The 20,315-nt window shown below is 44.0% G+C and overlaps 1 protein-coding gene across 1 annotated transcript in view; it reads right to left on the bottom strand.

Moving 5' to 3' along the window:
• Meltrin (disintegrin and metalloproteinase domain-containing protein meltrin) overlaps positions 1 to 20,074 on the bottom strand; it is a 67,932-nt gene extending 47,858 nt beyond the window's left edge. Inside the window, exon 1 of the mRNA XM_033485708.2 lies at positions 19,782 to 20,074. Coding sequence (XP_033341599.2) covers positions 19,782 to 19,905 — 124 coding nt within the window. The 5' untranslated portion in view covers positions 19,906 to 20,074. The remainder of the gene's footprint in view (positions 1 to 19,781) is intronic.
• Positions 20,075 to 20,315: the final 241 nt, after the last annotated feature.

A 20,315-nucleotide genomic window follows, 5' to 3' on the forward strand; every position in this document is an offset into this window, starting at 1 on the left:
CGACAAAGGATTCGCCCCATTCAACGAATTATTATTATTTTGTTTCGATCTAGAAAAAATGAGTGACATTCGCATTTAGTAGATTACATTAAGGGGTCAAGAAACGATTGAATGAATTCCTTTATCGAAGCCCACGTTAGAATAAAAACGGCGAAAGGCCTGAATAAACTCGGGCTTGTCGTTCTTATAAAGCAACAAACGTCAGTTACTTTTAGAGCTCGGTAGCTTTAGTGTAAAAAGAGTCAAATAACGTTCGTGTCCAATAGAACCTGTTTGAAATCCTCGTCACGAGTCCGTCTAGTTATTACAAGTGCAGGAGTTAATCGTTTCTGATGAACGTTTCGAACGAAAGCACGGAGGTTCGTCTGCCCTCCAAGAATATCGAACGTCTTCGATGTTCCTCGAGGCCGAGGAATGAATCTCGAGCTAAATAAACCGAGAGGAACGCTGCTATCCGGCGTAGAAATCGAACGAAATTGAAACGAAGTCTCTCGACTCGATTATTATTGCCGTCCAACAGTGCCGCGCTTATATGGGCATTCGGGACATAAATCATAACTTCTAAGCTAATCAATTTTCGACCAAAATGGCTTAATGATCTGACAAAGAAAATTGTATGATTTCATAAAAAATTATGTTTCTATAAGTGAATGTCCGCATGCCAAGCTGTTGACCAGTTATGGCTACATATTTTGTTAAATAACTGTTAACACCGCAACTTTTCGCAAAAAATGTTTTTATAAGTATCAAAATGTACTATCTGACGAACATGTCAGAATAAGAATCCTAGGATATTTTGAGTCGTTTTTTTCCTAACCACATTTAAAGCGTACGAAAATAAATCGAGCTTAATTATTTCATTTCGTGTTAATTATTATATTGCATATAAGCATCATAAAATTTCTATAGATTAATTACGATGGTATAACCCTTGGCCATCATTTTCTATAAAAATTACATCGTAAAATGGTATCCCGTTCATAAGGTAATGTAAAGAAATGCTATTTGTTCCTCTTAATATTCGCTCGGCGAACTCGCTTGAAATTAATTTCCTGCTCAATTTTTTGAACATTCGGTTGATAATCGTGATTATTTAGACATTTTAATACATCTTAGACATAATTTTGAATGGATATGAAGCAGCGACTTTTTTGAATTTCGTCCATTGTGCCCGCAACGTAAGATAACAGGCTGCGGTTAAACGGGCTGCCGGGAAATCGTGATCAATTCCGCGAACCTCGAGGTTCTTTGCTGCCTTCGGTGGATTGAAAGATAGCTCACAATTAGAGAAAGGAGACGGAGTTTTCTACACTCGGCAGGATCGGGCAATTTGTACAGCTTTCGCGGGAACGTGCCGACGAGCACGCAACTATAACAACAATCGCCTCGAATTTCTCTACTCGCGTGCCTCCCTGGCAGCATCGAAAAACAAACTCGAGAGCAGCCGGTGGGCGGATCGGAACGCATCTGTCGAAAATTAGACTCTCGAGTCTCGAATCTCTACGTACTACTCCTTAAACCAGTTTATTTCAATTACGCTAGTAAAAGGCAAATGTGGATGTCACTACATCAATTTTGATCGTAGTCTCCTTTCCACGCGATAAATTATTACGCTATTTATGTACTATTTTGTATACACGATAGCAATTTACGCGATCCGAATTTACGCAGCCAGTAAATCTTTGCAAAGCTCTCGAATTAGCCGAAAAATTGGAAAGTGTCAGTAAACATTAATCCAAACATTCAACGCGCCTTCGTCGAGAAAATTTATTGAAATATCGCAACGAGTATCGGCAAATTTATGAAAACATGTTAACAGAAAACGTTAACGATGAAAATCAAGTCGAACTTCGAAATATTTCAAGCGTCGAATATGACGAGTTTGTGACAATTAAAAAGAAAAGTTCGATCGTTTTAAATTACAGTAGCGATATATTGACACGGGATAAAATTTATTTCCATTCTTTGTTTCCGATATTTTTATTATTATTGTTAACGTTACTCTCGTATTACCGCTATCATTATTATCTAATCGACGTATTAGTTCTGATAGCTTCGTCCTATCTCCGTTTGTTATCTTGTTATTATTACATTTTTGTCTTTCTGCGTCTCGTGTGCTCGCCTATTACAACATTCTCCGTAACAAAGGGTCCACATCGTTGACATAATAAACGTTCTCACTTATTATTATCGAGCTTTGTCATACTTCGACGAGTCAGACTCGCGTTTGAGATTTCCAGCGACGCCTCAACGTTCAAATAACTGTAGTCACACAATAGATGAAACATATTTCATAGAAATTATGAGACGATGGAACGAATTCTAATGATTGTAACTGTGAAAACAAAAAATTACACGTCGAGGGGTTAACGACAGAGGAATTTCAAGGGGCTATAAATGAAACCATTGAAAATCGATTGGACCTGAACGATGCCCGGAATTAAACGAATATTCGCGGAACATCGACGACCGTCGAACTCTCCGGTGAAAATCGTTGGAAAGTTGAGAACTGTTTTCGCAGATCGGCAGATGGGCCGTCGGCGACCGCAGGTAAGTCGAACAATTCCGTTTTCGGGGTAGTCCAGGTGCGAGAGGAGCAGCAGCCGCCTGCGGGGATGGTTTTCACGGGAAACCGCTTCCGAAAACCGAGGAACAAAAATCGGCCGAGTTGGCGGCGTTCCAAAACTCTCGTAAGTAAAAAGTAACGATACAGGCGGAGAGAGCTTTTTAAAAGGGGTGGTGGAGGAAGAGGAGAAGGAGGGAGAAGGGGGGAGAAGAAGAAGGGATCGACTCGCGTTTAATTCGAGCACGCGCCACGGATTCCCCGAGACATCTGCCACGGGGTCCCATGCGAGATCGCGGCAGAGGAGGGCAGAGAACGACTTTCGAGGGAAACCAGTCTTGAATTAAAGCCTGGATTCTATTAACGCGCCCCGCGCGTCTATTCTTGGAGCCGACTGCTGCGAACGGAGAAAAAGGAAGAAACGACAGGGAGGGAGCTGGCTTCGCAGAGTTATCGGCCCGCATTTTTCTCCTTCGCCGAAGCCTGCTATCAAATTCCTCGTTGGTAAAAGAGGCTCCCCGGCTATGACAGAAGAAAGCTGCGCGAGGGTGGCCATCCTACGTCTCGCCATTTATTGGACGCCTCAGCTGGCATGTCATCGGTACACTGCGGATCTTTACGCAAAAGAAAAGTTTCCGCGTCTGTGACCCGTCCCACATTTTTATTCGTCTCCGCACTTTTTACTTTTAAACGTTACAACTCGGCCGTACGTTATAACAGAGACAGCAAAACGTCTAAATAAAGGTCATGTAATTCTTACAAAGCAACACGTGTCAGGCATCTTAACACTAAACCTACCAATGCCGGTCAAATGACCTATTTCATATTTTTCATTTAAAAATTACTGAAATTACAAGGACGTTTCTATGGGGAAACAAGCCACCTGTTTAATTGTATTAGTCTTTCAGTGTCAGAGTGATTGTAGAGGAGATACCGATAAATGTAAATGTAGAGAATGTGTCACATAAATGTAAAACAGAAGCCACCCTAAGCTTTGTAGGCGAGGATTATATTAAATAAAAATAATGTCAGACATCTTTTGCGAACGAATTTCGTCCGAATACTCCGTGCCTTGGTTAGCTAGACTTTTCAGGATCATCGTCATACCTTCTCTTGCCACCTACAGTCTTTGAAAATCTACAGGGTGTCCCAAAATTATGGTATTTCCGGGAAATGAGGGATTCCTGAGGTGATTTGAAGTAACTTTTTCCTCGGCGAATTTGCAATCCGCGGCTTCGTTTATGAGTTATTAGCGAAAAACATTGGCCAATGAGAGACGAGCTCAGCGGAACTGGGCTTCAACCGCTCGTTGGCTCGGCCGCCTCGCGCCATCCAAGCTCGCTTCTCATTGGTCACGGTTTTTCGTTAATAACTCGTAAACGAAGCCGCGGATTGCATTTTCGCTAAGGAAAAAGTTACTTCAAATGATCTCAGGAACCCCGCATATGTATTATACTCCTGTATATGTATTATACCAATTGCGCATTAGCCAGAGAGATCATAGTATAAACCAGAGCGAAACGTTCGAAAAGAATCGTCACTATTTAGAAATGTTCGGGTTGGTCCGTCAGACCTCAATCTGGGTCCACTAGATTGTTAGGGGAGGCTGGGACCAACGTGTGCAAATAAAGCGGACTTACACCGTGCGAGTGGTCGACAGACGAATCGATCTCGGATCTTCGGGTTCGTAGTTGACAGAGCAACCCCGAAGAAAGTCGACGCCAGTTTCCCCGTGGAGAAGCATGCACTCGCGATGCATCGACCTCCATTCCCGTTCGATGGTCTACTTACTATTCTTACGAGGGAGATCCACGCTCGCCGCTGTGGCCGCTTATCGAAACCGGGCGAAACTGGAGCGAGCGGTGAACGAGCGCGGTGCAGTCATCGGGAATTCGTCGAGAAAACTTTCGCCGCAATTTTCCTACGATACGATGCGGTAACGATTGCACAATTTTCTTGGTTCTCTCCTCGGCTCGCCTAACCCGAACGCGCCGCGCGACGCGAACGTCTCGCAACCGAAGAGCAACGAAGCCAATCGCGGTTCCCCAACCAGAACTCGGTGCTTCTGGATCGCGGGGACTGACTTTACGGAATGAAAGTTCTGGGAACGCTTATCCGTCAACAAAGTTGACGTCTCTGGTCCCGTCGGTATCATAACCACAGATAGATGACGATGCTGGTTATTATTATTATTATTATTATATAATTATTATATAATTATTATTATTATTATTATTATATAATTATTATATAATTATTATTATTACATAATTATTATATAATTATAATTATTATTATTATTATTGTTATTATTATTATTATCATTCATTTACTAACGGGCATATCGCCCTTGATGTCCGTTAACAATAGTAGTACGGCGATATACAGGGCGTTCCCTTAACTTTCGCATACAGTTTCTCAAACACTAGCGTTATTGTGTTGTGTTTTGATCTGGCAGAACAACGTTTCAAACAAAAGATATCCTGTCGACAAAATGATGAATTTTAAACGATAATAATTGCCTTAATTCAATATTTTATCATGTAGCCGACAGGAAAACGATAAACATTTGTCGGAAAGATTTTTTGGCCTGATTAACCGAGATGCTCGAAAAATTGTGTGCAAACGTTAATGAAACACCCTACATAGAAAATACATGCACTCGTTAAACGCTACGAAAATTGAAGAGCTTTCTATACAATAAAATAAGATTTATATTTATAAAACAATACTGCGCAGCCGGTGTTTGAAATATTGCAGCGAATCAAAGAAATCGCGGTGTCTCTTTCTCGTTATGATGATTTGATTCAGTTTGATGAGCGTTGCGACCAGGGATCCGGAGAATCGATGGATTCTGGTGTTTCCATTAAAACTGTGAGGTCGTTGGTCCGATACATCGGGACGATGTTGCAAAGTGACTGGTGCAGCTGTACAAATTGCTGGTTCTCTCTGGGGTATTAACCGCAACCCACGGCGCTTGCTGCATCTCGTGCAGATGCAGTAAATGCAGCTGGTCGCGGAGGTGAAGCATTCAGATGTAGAGTAACGCTTCTTTCCTCGTGCACCGATGTGACCGATTGAGGTTTCAATTGCAACAACTGCACGAAATGCGACCGAATAAAACTTTGTCGATATTGGATCCCCTAAAAATCTGGCGGACGTCTGAAATTCGTCTGGAGACTAACCCTTCACGAACGAGGACTTGTCAAGCCCTTGCCTTACCTTCAAAGAAACGCGCATGAGTGGACAACTGAGATAATGCTAAAATTAAAAAATATCCTTCTCAAGTTACGGTGAGAAGATCATTTTTAACGCAACTGAAATTATTGTGAACATAAATTTGCGAACTATTCAAATACATTGTTACATCGAAAAGAGGCAAGCGGACGTGTAAATATCGTAGTATGTACTTCTTTAATAATTGGAATAAATTTATATGGTTAAATTACTAAGGTTAATGGGGTTAAACAACTAAGAACACTTTTCTACGCGAACTTTGTGTCAGAGACTCTGACAATGAGAAAAATGAATCACATGTCCTGATCTAGATTTCTGGACGCAGCATCCCGAGAAGCGTTCATTTTTATTTCTTTAAATCGTGAATTATTCGTGTTTGATTTGATTCGCGTTTGAAGGGCCGCATTCAAAAGCGTTTTCATTCAAAGCGTGGGCTCGTCGAGAGTGTCCGGGCAGGAGGAACGCGGCCAATCTCGGCCGATTATGCAAATCGCCGTGTTGCCGTTAAATTGCATCCGGCGAGCGCGACATTAGCGTCGGGTCGCGTTTTCCATGGTGACCGCGAGAATTACGGGAACGGAGCGTCGGCCGTCCGATTTTTCAGGAGCCGTCCCCCCTCCCGCGCCTCGCGAAAATGCAGACGCGAAAATTGAGTCGCGAAAGCCGCTTTCACGCCACGAATTTATTCGTCCATTACTCTCGCGCGAGCCCAGGGCCGTCCATTAGAAACTTGCAGGCTTCGATCGAATCGCTGCACCTCGCAGCGGAGATCTTTTGTGTTTTACGAGGTTCTCGCGTCCGTCGCGGGAGCTTTACGAGCCAAGCAGATTCCCGGAGCCTTTTTACTCGACGAGCTTCTATCTTTGCCCCCGGCTTTATCGCGCTCGTAAACCCCGGCTTGTTTACCCGAAAGCTGTGCACGCCGCGGGGAGACGCGACTTCCGTGGATCGCTCAGGATCCCGGTTGCGACTTCCGGTCGGGGATGACCGACGGCGTCGCGACTTCCCGGAAGAAAGCAGAAATTATTCCCCAGACCCACTCTCACTATTCCCCTCTACCTCTGTCACACTCTCTCGATTCCCGTGTTTTTTTTTATTCGTCACGCGTGACTAAAGGTACACAGCAAGCGTGAATCACCGCGAGCCAGCGTTCTTTTCTTCCGAGAGCCTTCCGTTCCACCAACGGAGTGCATCGCTGCAGGGGCGCTAAGCCTCGCGGTGCATCGCCTGTTGCCCGTGCATCTCCTTCGAAAAAATTCCGGCGCACTTAATCTTCTATAAAGCCCGCTTCCAAGTCGTTCGTTTCCTTCATCTGCAACGCCGTTTAGCACTGCCACTTATTGTTCCAACATTTCTTTTCGACTCGAGTGCACGTTATACGCGCAGACCATATCATTTCGAATAGCATGCTATTTTATTTCATAGTCGTTTTCGTGCCCGTGATCCCTTCTGAAGTGACGTTATTTGAAATATTAGTTCAAATATTTGGGGCTGATTTTATAATTATTTGAAATATTATTTCAAATATTTGGGGCTGATTTTATAATTATTTGAAATATTATTTCAAATATTTGGGGCTGATTTACAATTTGTTTGCTTTAAACACATTATTATTATTATTATTATTATTAATATTATTATTATTATTATTATTATTATTATTATTATTATTAAACACATGAAATAAAATCTTCTCATTGCTTATCATTTTTTGGATTATTATAAGATAAAATATCATAAGGTGTATAAATATTGCAAGATAAAATCGCTTTGTTCATTATTATTTTCAGCCAGTATTTCTTTCGGCCAGTTTGATATAAAAAAAAAAGGTAATTTATTATTCGAAATCGCTTCACCTCCAACGAATCGATATCGCCATCATTTTCGAATAGTTCGCTTTTATGTCGATCTCGAATAAAATTTGCCCTGGTCCGATGCACATCACGGTGCGGTATCTAGATTAATTCCGCGCGATAAATCCTGTTGCACGCGGATCGCCGTTGATCGAAAATTCGGATGTCGGTGCTTTCGAAACTTTCCTCGTGTCGAGCTTTCAAATTCACGGAAGATTAACCGAAAGGAATCGCGTCGAATTCATGAAAGCGAGAACGCAGCGAACAGTTTCGAAAGATCATCGCCGTGAAGATCGTGCATCGGGCGCACGGGGGGAACTGCCCAGCACCCAGGAGTGGGGTTTTTTCGAGCGTCTAGAAACCCGTTCGCCATCACGGCCACGCCGCGCTCTCTGCGCCGCGCCACGACCACGTTAATTAAATCACCGGCGACGCGATAATACCGTTCGATATCTGGGTCCCCGAGATCTCTGACCCCGCAGGTGACAACGCAATTTCCTGTTGGGCAGGTTTCGATTCGAGATACGTAATCGGGAGCCCTCGCGGCGCCGGTACACGCCCCCGTTTCTCTGCACATCCGTGCCGCTGTCGATCGATCCAGGTGTGTTTTTCAGAATCACGGCGCCAACCGAACTCTCCCGCGTGTCTCTGCCCATGAATCTTCTTTTTTCTTCTTCTCCGTCCTCTTCGCTTTCTTCTCGGCCCGATTGTTCGTCGAGGAGCCATCGCTTTCGGGTTGAGAACCTCCTCGGCCAAGAGATCCGAATCTATTCCGGATAGGTGCGCCCGATTCGGAAGACGACTCTCGTCGGGTTCGCGACGACGAAGCCGACAATGACGACCACGATGATTACTAGACTGCGGATCTTTATGCGAAAGAAAGATCTTCGATGACGGTTGCAAGAAACGGAAAGTGAATGAAAGTGAATTGTGTATTCTACTAATTTGATGAGAATAGTTTAACAATATTGTTAAACTTATTATGTATTTTTATAATTTTATAGGTCGGCTAGTCGTTTTTGCCATAACTGCACGAAATTCGCAGTCTCATGATTACGCATGTTTTAGTTGTTACGAATAGTATTAATAGTTTAATCACAGCATAACTTTAAATTGGTTATGCAAATTACTGTATTTTATTCTATTATATTTTATTTTAGTTTATTTCATTTTCTTGTTTCATTTTATCCATTCTATTTTATTTATTTATTACTGCCTTTAAACCAGAAAGTTTATTTAACAGATACAAAGTTGTTACATATGTTCGATATTAATTACCATTAGTTTCTATATTCTTGCAGGACATTGTTTAAAAAATTCACAGATTATTCATATCGTACAGTATATGCTGTATAAGGAGAAATTCCGGAATTGTAGAACAAACGTTAGGATTGAAACAATTTAACTCACGATTAATCTATAAAAACGTTAACTGAAATGATTCTTGACACGTTCGCCCGTGCACTCGCAGACGCCATAAACGCGCAGTCGAATGGCTGTCATCGATGCTGCGGGCCCCGTTAGGACGGCCGTGCAACAAGTAACGAGAACTCGAAACAAGCCGTCGACGGACATCGCGACATCTGCGACGTTACGTGACCGGGGCGAAAGTCGTCGGACGATTAAACTCAAAGAAACTCGACGCTGCCCGAGAGACCGGTCTCCCCGTGAACCATTGTCTCTCCCCCACGTAATTATCCCTGAGAGCCCAGAGGTGAGATCGTGATGGGGGGACACGGCTGTTGGTCTGTCGGTTCGCGAGCCAACAGGCTCGATTCACCGTCGAGCATATGGTCGGCGCTGGCACGCGTCGCATAATTTCGTTCCAATGAGCGACATGTGTGTATGTGTGTGTGTGTGTGTGTGTAGAAATCAAATAGAACGGAAATGGCCCGGTCGAGAGTCGGAAGTACGATGAATAACCTTTACGAATTGTACCAGCGCCCCGAAATCGGCCTGCGATCGGCAAGCTGCTGCGCGAACGAGCTCGAAGCTAGTCGATAACATTTGCGAAACGAGCGCGGGTTTCGCCGTGAAACATTGCCAGTGTGAAGCACGAGGAACGGGTCTACGGCGCTGGACAATAGAATAAGTCGTAAGAAACGGTTAGTTTATACACTGTAGATACATATCGCGCACTATATCTCCAGGGTGGGCGTACCGAATCGCATGCTTTTGTGTTATACAACGAGAAAGTTCGAGAAAGAAAAGTAAAAATGGTAAGGCTATGAATGAAAATGATTGGTAATCTCGAGGACACGCAAAAATATCAAATTAACCCTTTGCGGTCGAAGCTATTCGAATTCGAAATCCAAAACATGATTTCTGATCTACGGTAGTTCTATTTTATATAATTTATTGCGACTTATGCGCATGAAATTTGAGCCTGTTGACAAGTACAATGCAATTTTAATAGTTTCTTTTCAAGTAGAAACGAGTCCGATGCTCTTAGAATGATTTTGAAAAATGGTACACCAATTTTTAGTGGCGCCTCAGGGTCGCCATTCGAGTGCAAAGGGTTAATACTTTGTTATATCTCCTTTTTATTTTTCGGGAACTATGCAGTGTCAAACTAACAGGAACGAACATAAATTATTATAAATTGCTTGTAATATTTAACGGGTTGTAACCGTTAATCGTTAATCAGACTACTTTCTGCCCAACTCTGGTCTGCTATCGTCTCAATATACATACAATAAATTCTCCCGAATTGTCCATTTTTGTGTACAATCTAAGGCGCCAATTAAGAAGAATTTACTGTACTTGGAACTAATCACACGGCCCTTGAATAAAAACGATTCCGGATGTACGTGGAGCGTCTTATCCTTTTGTCCAGCACCGTGCTCCGTTCACTTGCACAAGAAAGTACACGCGAGTGGTACGAGACGGCGGAAGAGGATTATCGCGTTTTCTACCGGAGCAGGAGGGTTTCTTTTTGCCGCTTAATTTCCACGGGGTCTGGGTCGGAAGAAAGAAGCCGCGGGAGGGTGAGCCAGTGGTAACAGGAGGGATGATTTCGTAACGGGGAGGGCACGCTTAAGTAACGCGGTTTGCGTTTCAAAGGTCTGCGACGACGGGATCATTCGGAGGGTTGGTCGGGCGAGGGAGTCGCGGAACGGAACGGAACGCACCGGGAACAGGGTGAAAGGGTAAACTGATAGCAATTCAGAGTGGGATCGGGGACACCCATATGCCGGGCTCCGTTTTTAGCCAGCAGTCAGGGAAACCGAGCGATCCTCTCCGCGAGAAGAATTCAGCTTCGACGGATCTCTCTGGCCCCGGTTCTCCTTCGCAAAGCTTCGCGGCACGGCGAAATGAATTCCGGCATTGACGGCGCACACCTACGATGGAATGTAGGTCTGACCATCGACGGCAGCCGAAGGTCGCGTATCGAACGCTTATTACTTGCGAAACAGCGCGAATCAGCCGCGAACTAATTCGAACGCGATCTCTCCAACGATTTTCGAGAGCATGCGGTACCGAGCTCTTTACGGTCGGCAATCTCTTAATTGGAGAACTGCTTTTTTTTATTCGTAAATACGTATGTATTCGTAACGAAATACATACAGTAAATGCATTGAATTTATTATAAAAACTTATAAAAATTTATTGTAAAAACGAGGCGCCAGGCTCGAATAATCGTATCTCCTCTTCCAAAATTGTCTGAGGGACAATTGGGGAGAATTTATTGCATTCGTAACTACGTATTCACGTAATCACTTATTCATAAATTTCACACGACATCGAATAATTATTTATTTAGTTATTTCATTTATTTATATATATGTACATATATATATGGGTAAACACCAATTTTCATAACAACGAAAACGAAAGCACAACTTACGATGAACAGCGGAAAATCAGTGAATCAAGTGAATTTATTTGATTAAAACATCGCAACAATTTCGTTAAAGCAAAAATGTGCAAGTTAACCCCAAACATTAAATTTAATTTCATAATTCTGTCAAATAATTCTATCAAATAATCATAAAATGAAACAACATGTTATTTGAAACAATACACCATATAATTATAAAATGAAACAACATGTTATTTGAAACAATATCTCAAATCATGTTATTTTCAAATGATATTTCAAATAATCGTCTTGTATAACAGCGGGCACGACGAACCTATAAATCACAGTCTACTTCTGGCGCCGTTTGCGTCGGCACATCGATCTCGTATCGTGTGCGAAAATTTACAAGGATTCTCGATGGAAAAACGCGCAGAAGCAACTGGTTTCGAGCGGAATCGAGGAGTAACGAGGTGGAAAAATCTAGTGAAATCATCGGGCCGGGGACTGTCCTCCAGGAGCGACAGAAACCGCAATAATCTGCGGATGTTACGAGCAATGCGTCGGCTGGTACGAGTCGCCCACGAGCGGAACGGGCACGCATCGTTTAGAAAATTCTGCCCACACGTGGCACGAGCCGGTTCGTCGCGAGCCGGACCGGGCCGGGCCGGGCCGGGCCGATCGTCGTCCTCATTGAGCTTAAACACTCTTGACCCGTCGCTAAGCCCTGCCTTAACGGATCTCCCGGCTTTCCTACGCCCGTGCCGCCGTTCCGAGCCGCTTTAAATCCCCGCCTCGTAATTGAGATTTCCTACGATCGTCCCGCGAACATCCATGAACGCCGGCGATTCGCGCCGACATCGCGCCACGAATTAATTACGGGCTAACGAGGTGCGCCGTTTCGGTCGGAGGGCAAATTCGTTTCGCAGTAGAACGGAAAAGCGAAACGGGGGGGATCGACGACAATTCTACACGGTCATAAAGCTAAACGCATTTCCGGTCGCGTTGCAGTTTGTTAGCCGTGCGCCGTTTGAGTGCAGCAGGCCACCCGTGACACCTGAACTTCCCATACTCGGCGAAACTTGCACGGTCTCCCGCGGGTTTCTTTGTTCGCGGCTCGTTGCGTGGCATTTACTCCCCTTTGATCCGAGATCGCGGACGATACGGCGCATTGCGGTTCGGAAAGTTCGTAAACAACGCGCGAAATCAATTCGCACGTGTCAAACGATCCGCCGCAATTAGTTCCGTGACGAAAGACATTACGAGCTTCTTGCGTGCTTCCGATATATCTACGATATTATAGACGGCCGAAAAATAAGAGATACGTGTATTTTTTCGTATTTACAAAGTGAAACCATCCCCAGGAATTTCATGAGATGAAATGCGAAAGATCTTAAGAGCTTGAAATCAGCTTAAAAATGATTATCAAACTCGATGTGAACTTATTTATATCAAATATTATATTTTTATTTATTTATCATCTGGAACTCGATTTTCAAGAAATAATCTTTACTCTCGATTTTGTGTTCATCCCCCAGTGCGACAAACGAAGTCCATTGATCAGGGGTGGTTCGCCCCACAATAGTAGTGTGAAACGTTATGAAACTTCTAATTTGTTAACATGGAATGATATTTTGGCATCAAATCTAAGGTTTGTTAAAGAATATTGTGAATCACGGCGATCTTACAGAATCGATCTTTACGATCCGGAGCGCAGCGGTACGCGAATCGGCGGACGCTCTATTGGAATTAATTCCTCGGAAACGGAATAAAGTACGAGCTTCTCGTTTCGCAGAGTGCTTGCGGCAGCCGTGCAGCGGACACAGAATTTGTCTCGGCCACGCAATCGTGAACCGAACGTGAACGCGAGGCACTTGATCTTTGAAAAGCCCCGGGGTAAAAAGAACGAAAAACGACCGTGGTTTCTGCGTTCCGTCTCCTGGACGGCGTAGAATCGAGTCTCGCTGGGTTTCAACGGGCGTGGACGGGACTGCGAGAGCGAGACTGAGAAAAAAATGCCGCAACAACGGCTTAATTATTCACGGAGGCGCGCGATCTCGCGGGTCGGGTCGGGCCGGGCCGGGCCGGACCGAGTTGCGTTCATTATGTGTATTCCTCGTCCTTCTCGGAACGCTCGACGGGCCGTGAAGCCTCTCGTCGGAGAGTCCTTGAGAGCACGCCCGTAGCCTCGCGACTGCTCGCGACTGCGTCGACTGTTACAGATGCTCGAGGGACGCTCCCGTGGCCCTCCGGAGGCCGAACGGTGGCCGAACGGACACGCGACTCAAAGCGGCCCGCTTTTCCACGGTTTTCTTTCCGCGCCGGTGTCGACAGCGTTTCGCAATCCGGTTTCCAGGCATCCTTGTGCCTGTTTCGCGGCCCGAGCCGCCTATTTTCTCTTTTCGTCGACGTTTTCCAACGTAATAATAATAATTATTAATTACAGTAATGATCCGTTTTACAGGATATTCCGATCCGTTAACGACAACAACGTTGAGACAGACATATTTGCAGCCAATGATACAAAATGTGAAACAAATCTTTATAAACTGATTATCCGCCATTCGAAGAAGATGCGTTTTTGTTTCTGTTATTGTAAAAATGGGCGTTTACATGTGTATATAAATCAATTAAGTAAAATTAAATACTTGGTATATCGACGGGAGAAAAGTCCTTATGTTACGTTAACCCCTAACTGGTACGGCGATCTTCACAAAAATAACTGTGTTAAAATATACTTATACTACAAAAATAACTTCACAAAAATAAATGTTTACGCCCATTGTACTTTATCGTCAGCCAGTGTATAACACATTAAAAACAAGGAAAATTAAACTTCGACTACAAAATAAAGTGGCAAAGGTGCATTGTGTCAATATAACAATATAGACGCCGCATGACTAGACCGAAATGACGAAGAAGAAAGAAGGGATTCGATGAGAAAGAAACGAGTAATCGAAGTAGTTAAATAAAGTGGCAATTGTGGAGCAGATAATAATGAACGCGGTAGAGCCATTAGATCGGAAAAATAATGAAGATAGTGTTGGAGATAATAGGATGAGTAAGAGAGACTGTGCGAAGAAGTGGGAAAGAATTAGAGAAGGATGAAGAGGAAGAAGAATGATGAGGAACGAACGAGAACGAATAACGCTGCTTTTAAAAAACGCGCACGAAGTAGACAAAAAAAAAAGAGTGAATCGAGAATAGAAACGATTCGACGACTCATCGACGTGCGCCGACGCGACGATGGAGGGAGGTCACGGACGGCATAGCGTCTGCGATGTTCACGAAGCGTGACTCACTTCGTTATTAGCCGATCTACATTGATTCACCATAATCGTTGATTAATCCGCCGTTATCGCAGACAGCGTCTTCAACTGATCCTCCCCATGCATCGCCGATAAGAGCAAAAGCTCCTACCATCGTCGCCCTCGAGCAACGCTTTCCGCGATCGATAAACAGATTTCATCGCGAAGTATGGAGCGCGGCAAAACGATTTCGCGCGGCTAAAGCAGCCGATCGAGAACCGATCCTGACGCGCCGAACATTCGGAGGCTTTTTCTTCGTTGCGTAATTAAACGCATCCTCTCGGCGACGATGGCTCGGCTTACTCACCGTTTAACGAGCGGACGATCGTTTCGTGTCTACCGGCACGGCGATCCGATGACGCCGCCACTTCCGTTCCGCCGATCGTAGAAACGTTTTTCATCTGCGGAACGAGTCTCTGTAATTCGCGGGCTTCGGAGAACTCGAAGATCTCTCTCACCGTTTGCTGAGAAAAACGCGGCGTCATGCGTTGACCCCTCGACGCGCGATTATCTAACGCCTTCTACTCGGCGCGCGCATTTCTAGTAGATTGTTCTTGATCGAAAAGAAGAGCTTTCATTGAATTTAATTGGACCATTTGCGGTTTAATTTGTACCTTGCAATTCGTTTAGAAACGCATGGCTTCGCACGAAGATCCATAGTCTAGTGACAAGTAGACTGCGGATTTCCTGCATTTGTGGTAAAAATGAGCATTTTCAAACGGTAAAGAGGTTAAAAGAATATATAAATATCATTTTCTTGCAGTAGAATTCCGATTATTCGGCATACTCGGGACTGGGACAATGTCAGCTTCCATTTTTTGCAATTGATGCAGGCAATTATTTTGCACAAAAATCCGCGATTCAGGGATAAGTATCTCACAATCTCTTCGAATTGTTTTAGGGACTAGAATGACGGAAATCTTAGGCTCGCGAGCGTTACTAAATGAATAATAATAATGCTACCGCAAAAAAAAAGGTTAGCGCGAAACCACTTCGTTTCCGGTGTTTGCCAGTATTGTTTCGCGATAGCTTGTTAACGAAAGAGTTCGTTTGTTACGAAGATCAAAAACGCGATGCTCCATCCAGCGCGATAGGTGAGATCCGATCGATTCGACGGTGTGCGTTTTATTCGGTTTTTAAACGAGCACGTGAAATTGCACACCGCGAAAACAGAGGAAAATCAACCGTTTTACACCGGCAGGAAATGAACGAACACGAAAAGCGGCGTGTTTAATTCGATTACGGATTGCTTTCAGTGATTGTAAAAGCATCGTAATTACCACGATTACAATTGCAGAACGCCGGGGACCGGCCAACGACAACGTAACACTCCCGATCGAATGAATTAACAACGTGTAATCAGACTTCGCGTGACTCGCGGCCGATCTATCTCGAAACGGTCTCCCGCGAAATCGTTGCCGATCGAAGTCGCGATCGTCCCGAACCCGAGCGACCCGTGATATATTGGAAAGCGGGGGTCCCACGGTTTTGGAATAACAGGTCCCGGTTTTCCCTCGTCGGCGTAATCCGATTTCCGTGACACGAGCGTCGATCCAACGTAATGAACGAATACGAACTCGAAAACCGGTGACAAATCCCCGAGGCTCGTTCATCCATAATTGATTACGTATCCCGAATCAAGCGAGCGGTTTCTACGTCTTCCCAAGGATTCTGTTTCGAGAGGGGGACGTAATCCGCGGGAGATGCGAATCGAAGGCCGTTCGGCCGATTGATTATCGCTCGCGGCGAGAAACGCTGTCGAATTTGATCGAGCTCGCTCGAATCGCAACATATAAATCACCGGGATCGCATTGCCGGGATGCAAATGCGGCTCCGGGTTTGTTTGCCCGGGTTCGGTCGATTGCGTCGGCGGTTCTCCAATTAATTTGTCGTAATTGCGACTCGCGTCGCGAATCGATAATCCGGAACCCAGAACGATTCTTTATCTACGATGCTCGTTAACGAGGTCGAGTTCCGTTTGTTTCTCGGACACCCTGCTCACACCGCGACTTTTCGAATATCGAGAACACTGGAGTTTACGAGACACCCTCGGATAAACGAAAGTTCCCCGAGTAACTTGTTGTCTGTTAAAAGAATTCGACTGCAGGAAATGTTCTGTTCTGCAGAACCTAAAATACCTGTTTCGCGCGGCTTTCGTTTCCTCGGGTCCGTATTTATGAGGCCTGAGATTATTCAAACCAAAAAATTCTTTAAAGTACCGCACGATCAATCATGTGATTTATATTATATTTATTTATATTATATTTATATAATTATATTATTAATATATTATTAATATATTATAATATAAGTATTTATATTATTTTGTATCATTATAACGAAATGGAATGAAATAACAAATAAACAAAATCTAATTTATTCAAGAAATATGAGAAAAATCATTTTTTTCAAATCGAAGAATATTGTAATCTCTGCTGTAGAAAGATTTCAGAATCTTCGTATCGTGTATAGATCCACGCTTAGACTCGGTATCCTCGGAGGAACTCGAAGGACTTCAATTATAAATAAGAGAAATGAATAATCAATGTTAAAATAGTAATAGCTCTTGTAGCCAGTTAAAAGATTTAACTTATGAGATAAGATTTATAAGATATATTAAGAGCCTATTTATGAGGTAGTCGGCTGGCTACTCGGCTATCTTAAGAGATACCCGAGCATTTTTGCTCCAACCTAGGTATCTGATATAACCTAGTAAAGATACTAGCTCTAGAGCACACACCTCGACGATCGAGCCGAAGAACTTCGTTCGACGACCGGATCGAAGAGCTGTTCGCGCGGTTCGTGTGTCTCGATGATTCTCTTCTCGTTCGCTCGACTTTCGATTAAACGGCCCTCGGAGCTCCGTCTGGTGACGGGACAACAATGCGGCTGCGAGAAAGGCAATGGAACCTCGCCCCCGCCACTTTACATTCTTCTTCATTGTCTGGCCGTTAAAACGAGCCGACGTCGACGCCGCCGCCGACGTCGCGTCGAGATCACCGTCAGGGAAAGAAAAAATTGTCGCGGCGCCGGCGACGAGGGTGCGTCGCCCCCGTTGCAGAAACGAGACCATCGTTTCCGCGAGAACCGCAGACTAGACTCTCCTATCGATAATCTTACCCCTTCCGTCTTCGCCGATTCGATTCAATTACTCCCACACACTGTTATCGGGGCTGTGCAATTAATTCCCCTTCGTCCCTCATTTTCGCAAACCGTTGATTTTGCTCCTCCCTCAAATAATTATACCTCTCCCATTTTTCAAGCTATTCTGCTACCAATGCTTGTTTCTTTTATAGAAGAAACTCTCCTGATAAACATTCTAAAATTATTACGTTTTGAATTATCCAAATTCTAAAGTGTTTATTCGATGAGAATGAAAATTTCCTACATTATATATCTATAATAATAAATAATCGGGTCACGTTTTGAAAGAAGATCAATTAATTCGTCCGTCGTTGAATGGATAAATGACCAATGCTGCTTTGTATGAAGAATAAATATATTATATTTATTATTATATATTATTATATATATTAAGAATAAATATATCTAGATTTCTCGCCAAATTTGTTATAACGTGAGCGATATATATAATATTGTTTTATATATTATATTTATTATTATATATTATTATATATATTAAGAATAAATCTACCTAGATTTCTCGCCATTTTTATTATAACGTGAGCTCGAATGAAGGGATTTATTCAATCGTTTCCTAAAAAAAGTGCATCTCTAGTTTCAACAAATTTAAAAATAAATAAAATAGAATCAACAATTTAAAATCAGTGCTAGAGGATTGTTGATCCGAGGTTCCGCATAAACGTTCTCTTTTGACTCGGACAATCGGGCAAAGTTTACGCGCGCGCGGTTTTGAACGTCGAAGAAAGTTTGTCCTCCGCTTTGGAGAAAATGGCGCAAGAAAGCGAGAACGGGTTTTGTTATCGTTCGACGCAGTTAATGGGTACATTACAGACACGTGTGCCTGTCTCTGAGTCATCGTTCCCCATGAGAACCCTTCGCTTACTTCCGCAAAGTCGATCGGCTCCGAAAATCCCGCCTTTATCAACAAGCACGCAGCAGACATATAAGTCTGCTGCGAGATACACAATTTCCGAGCAATTAGACAAGAAAAAAAAACTTATCTCTTTCGACGTTCGTAATCAAGGACTGGCACCCGTAATCGGCAAACGTACGATTAACTTTCTCCGATCGATCGAACCGTTAATTCAATTAATTCTATCAATCGTAAATCGATCGATCAAATTAATCGCTTCGGCCGATCGGACAAGGATATCTGAATTTAAATTAGCAACGTCAAGGAGATCCTGTTCTCTAAGGGCTATCTCACTCCGAATCATCCGCGGAAGAAAAGTCAGCTAACAGGTTAACGGGCGGGTTCGCATTGTTCGGCTAATGGAGAGGCTGTCACGCTTGATCAACGATACGGACACGTTCGCGTGCAGCATCCCCTATCAATCTCATTTAAACGAGCATCGACCGAACCGTTCTCGGAAAGAAGAGACGATCTCCGGAGAGACAAAACGACAGCCGATCTTCGATTTCTTTTGTCCGGCGTTCGAAACCGACAGAAAACAACAAGCTCCGTCGTTTACATGTGTGTCACGGTGCAAGCGTGACTTTCGTCACGCATAACTGCACGACGTACGACTAATCACACACATCGTACCCTTAGAGTAAGTATACTGACTAATCCTCATTAAGAATAGAGACACGAGAAGATTAGTCAGCGAGTCAATGAAAAATGTCTATGAAACGTGGTCGCGGCAACCAAACATTCTAGTAGAGAATGAGGAAGAAAGAGGGGAAATATATATATAGAGAGAGAGAGAGAAAGAGAGAGCGTGACCAGCGACGCAAACAAACAAACAAGTAACCAAACAATTGAGATGGACGATCGTTTCGCGAACGATACGTTTGGTGTCTCGAACAAAAGATCGTTCGAACAAAAGATCGTTCAGGCAAGAAAGAAGAGACAGGTAAATCGGAGCAAGACTCACCTTGGCCCTCGGCATAGACGTCAGACAGGACAGCGACCACTAGCAGAAACAGCACCAATTTCCACTGCACCGTTACACCACCGAAGGTGCATCGCGAACCCGAGCACCGGTTACCAGTCGGCATATTTCTCGGACGGCGATTCACAACGGTGTACACGAGTCTCACGCGAACGTCATTACGACCTTTTCTTTCTGTCTCGCGTCCTGGGTCCTCGCTAGCCCCTTTCGTAAAGCGCACCACACTATACTGATCATCCAACCCGATTCCTTAGCCGGTGCAGACTGACGCTACCCTCGCCCTCGCCCTCGCCGAACCACCATCCCCACCACCGGCACGTATCGAGCCGTCGAGGACCGCCGAGCGTGAGCGAACCTTCCCGAGTATGCGTCGCGCGAAAACCACCGCCATTTGAAACGAAACGTCGCCGCTCCCGTGCTGATACCGCTTTGTACGAAGGGAAACGGCAATCGGGGGCCGCAGCAAACTGAGTCTTAAAATATAAAATTAAAAACTTTATAAAGTTCTTCGTCATT

This window comes from Megalopta genalis, chromosome 15, assembly GCF_051020955.1.
Source record: "Megalopta genalis isolate 19385.01 chromosome 15, iyMegGena1_principal, whole genome shotgun sequence".
NCBI classification, from domain to species: domain Eukaryota; kingdom Metazoa; phylum Arthropoda; class Insecta; order Hymenoptera; family Halictidae; genus Megalopta; species Megalopta genalis.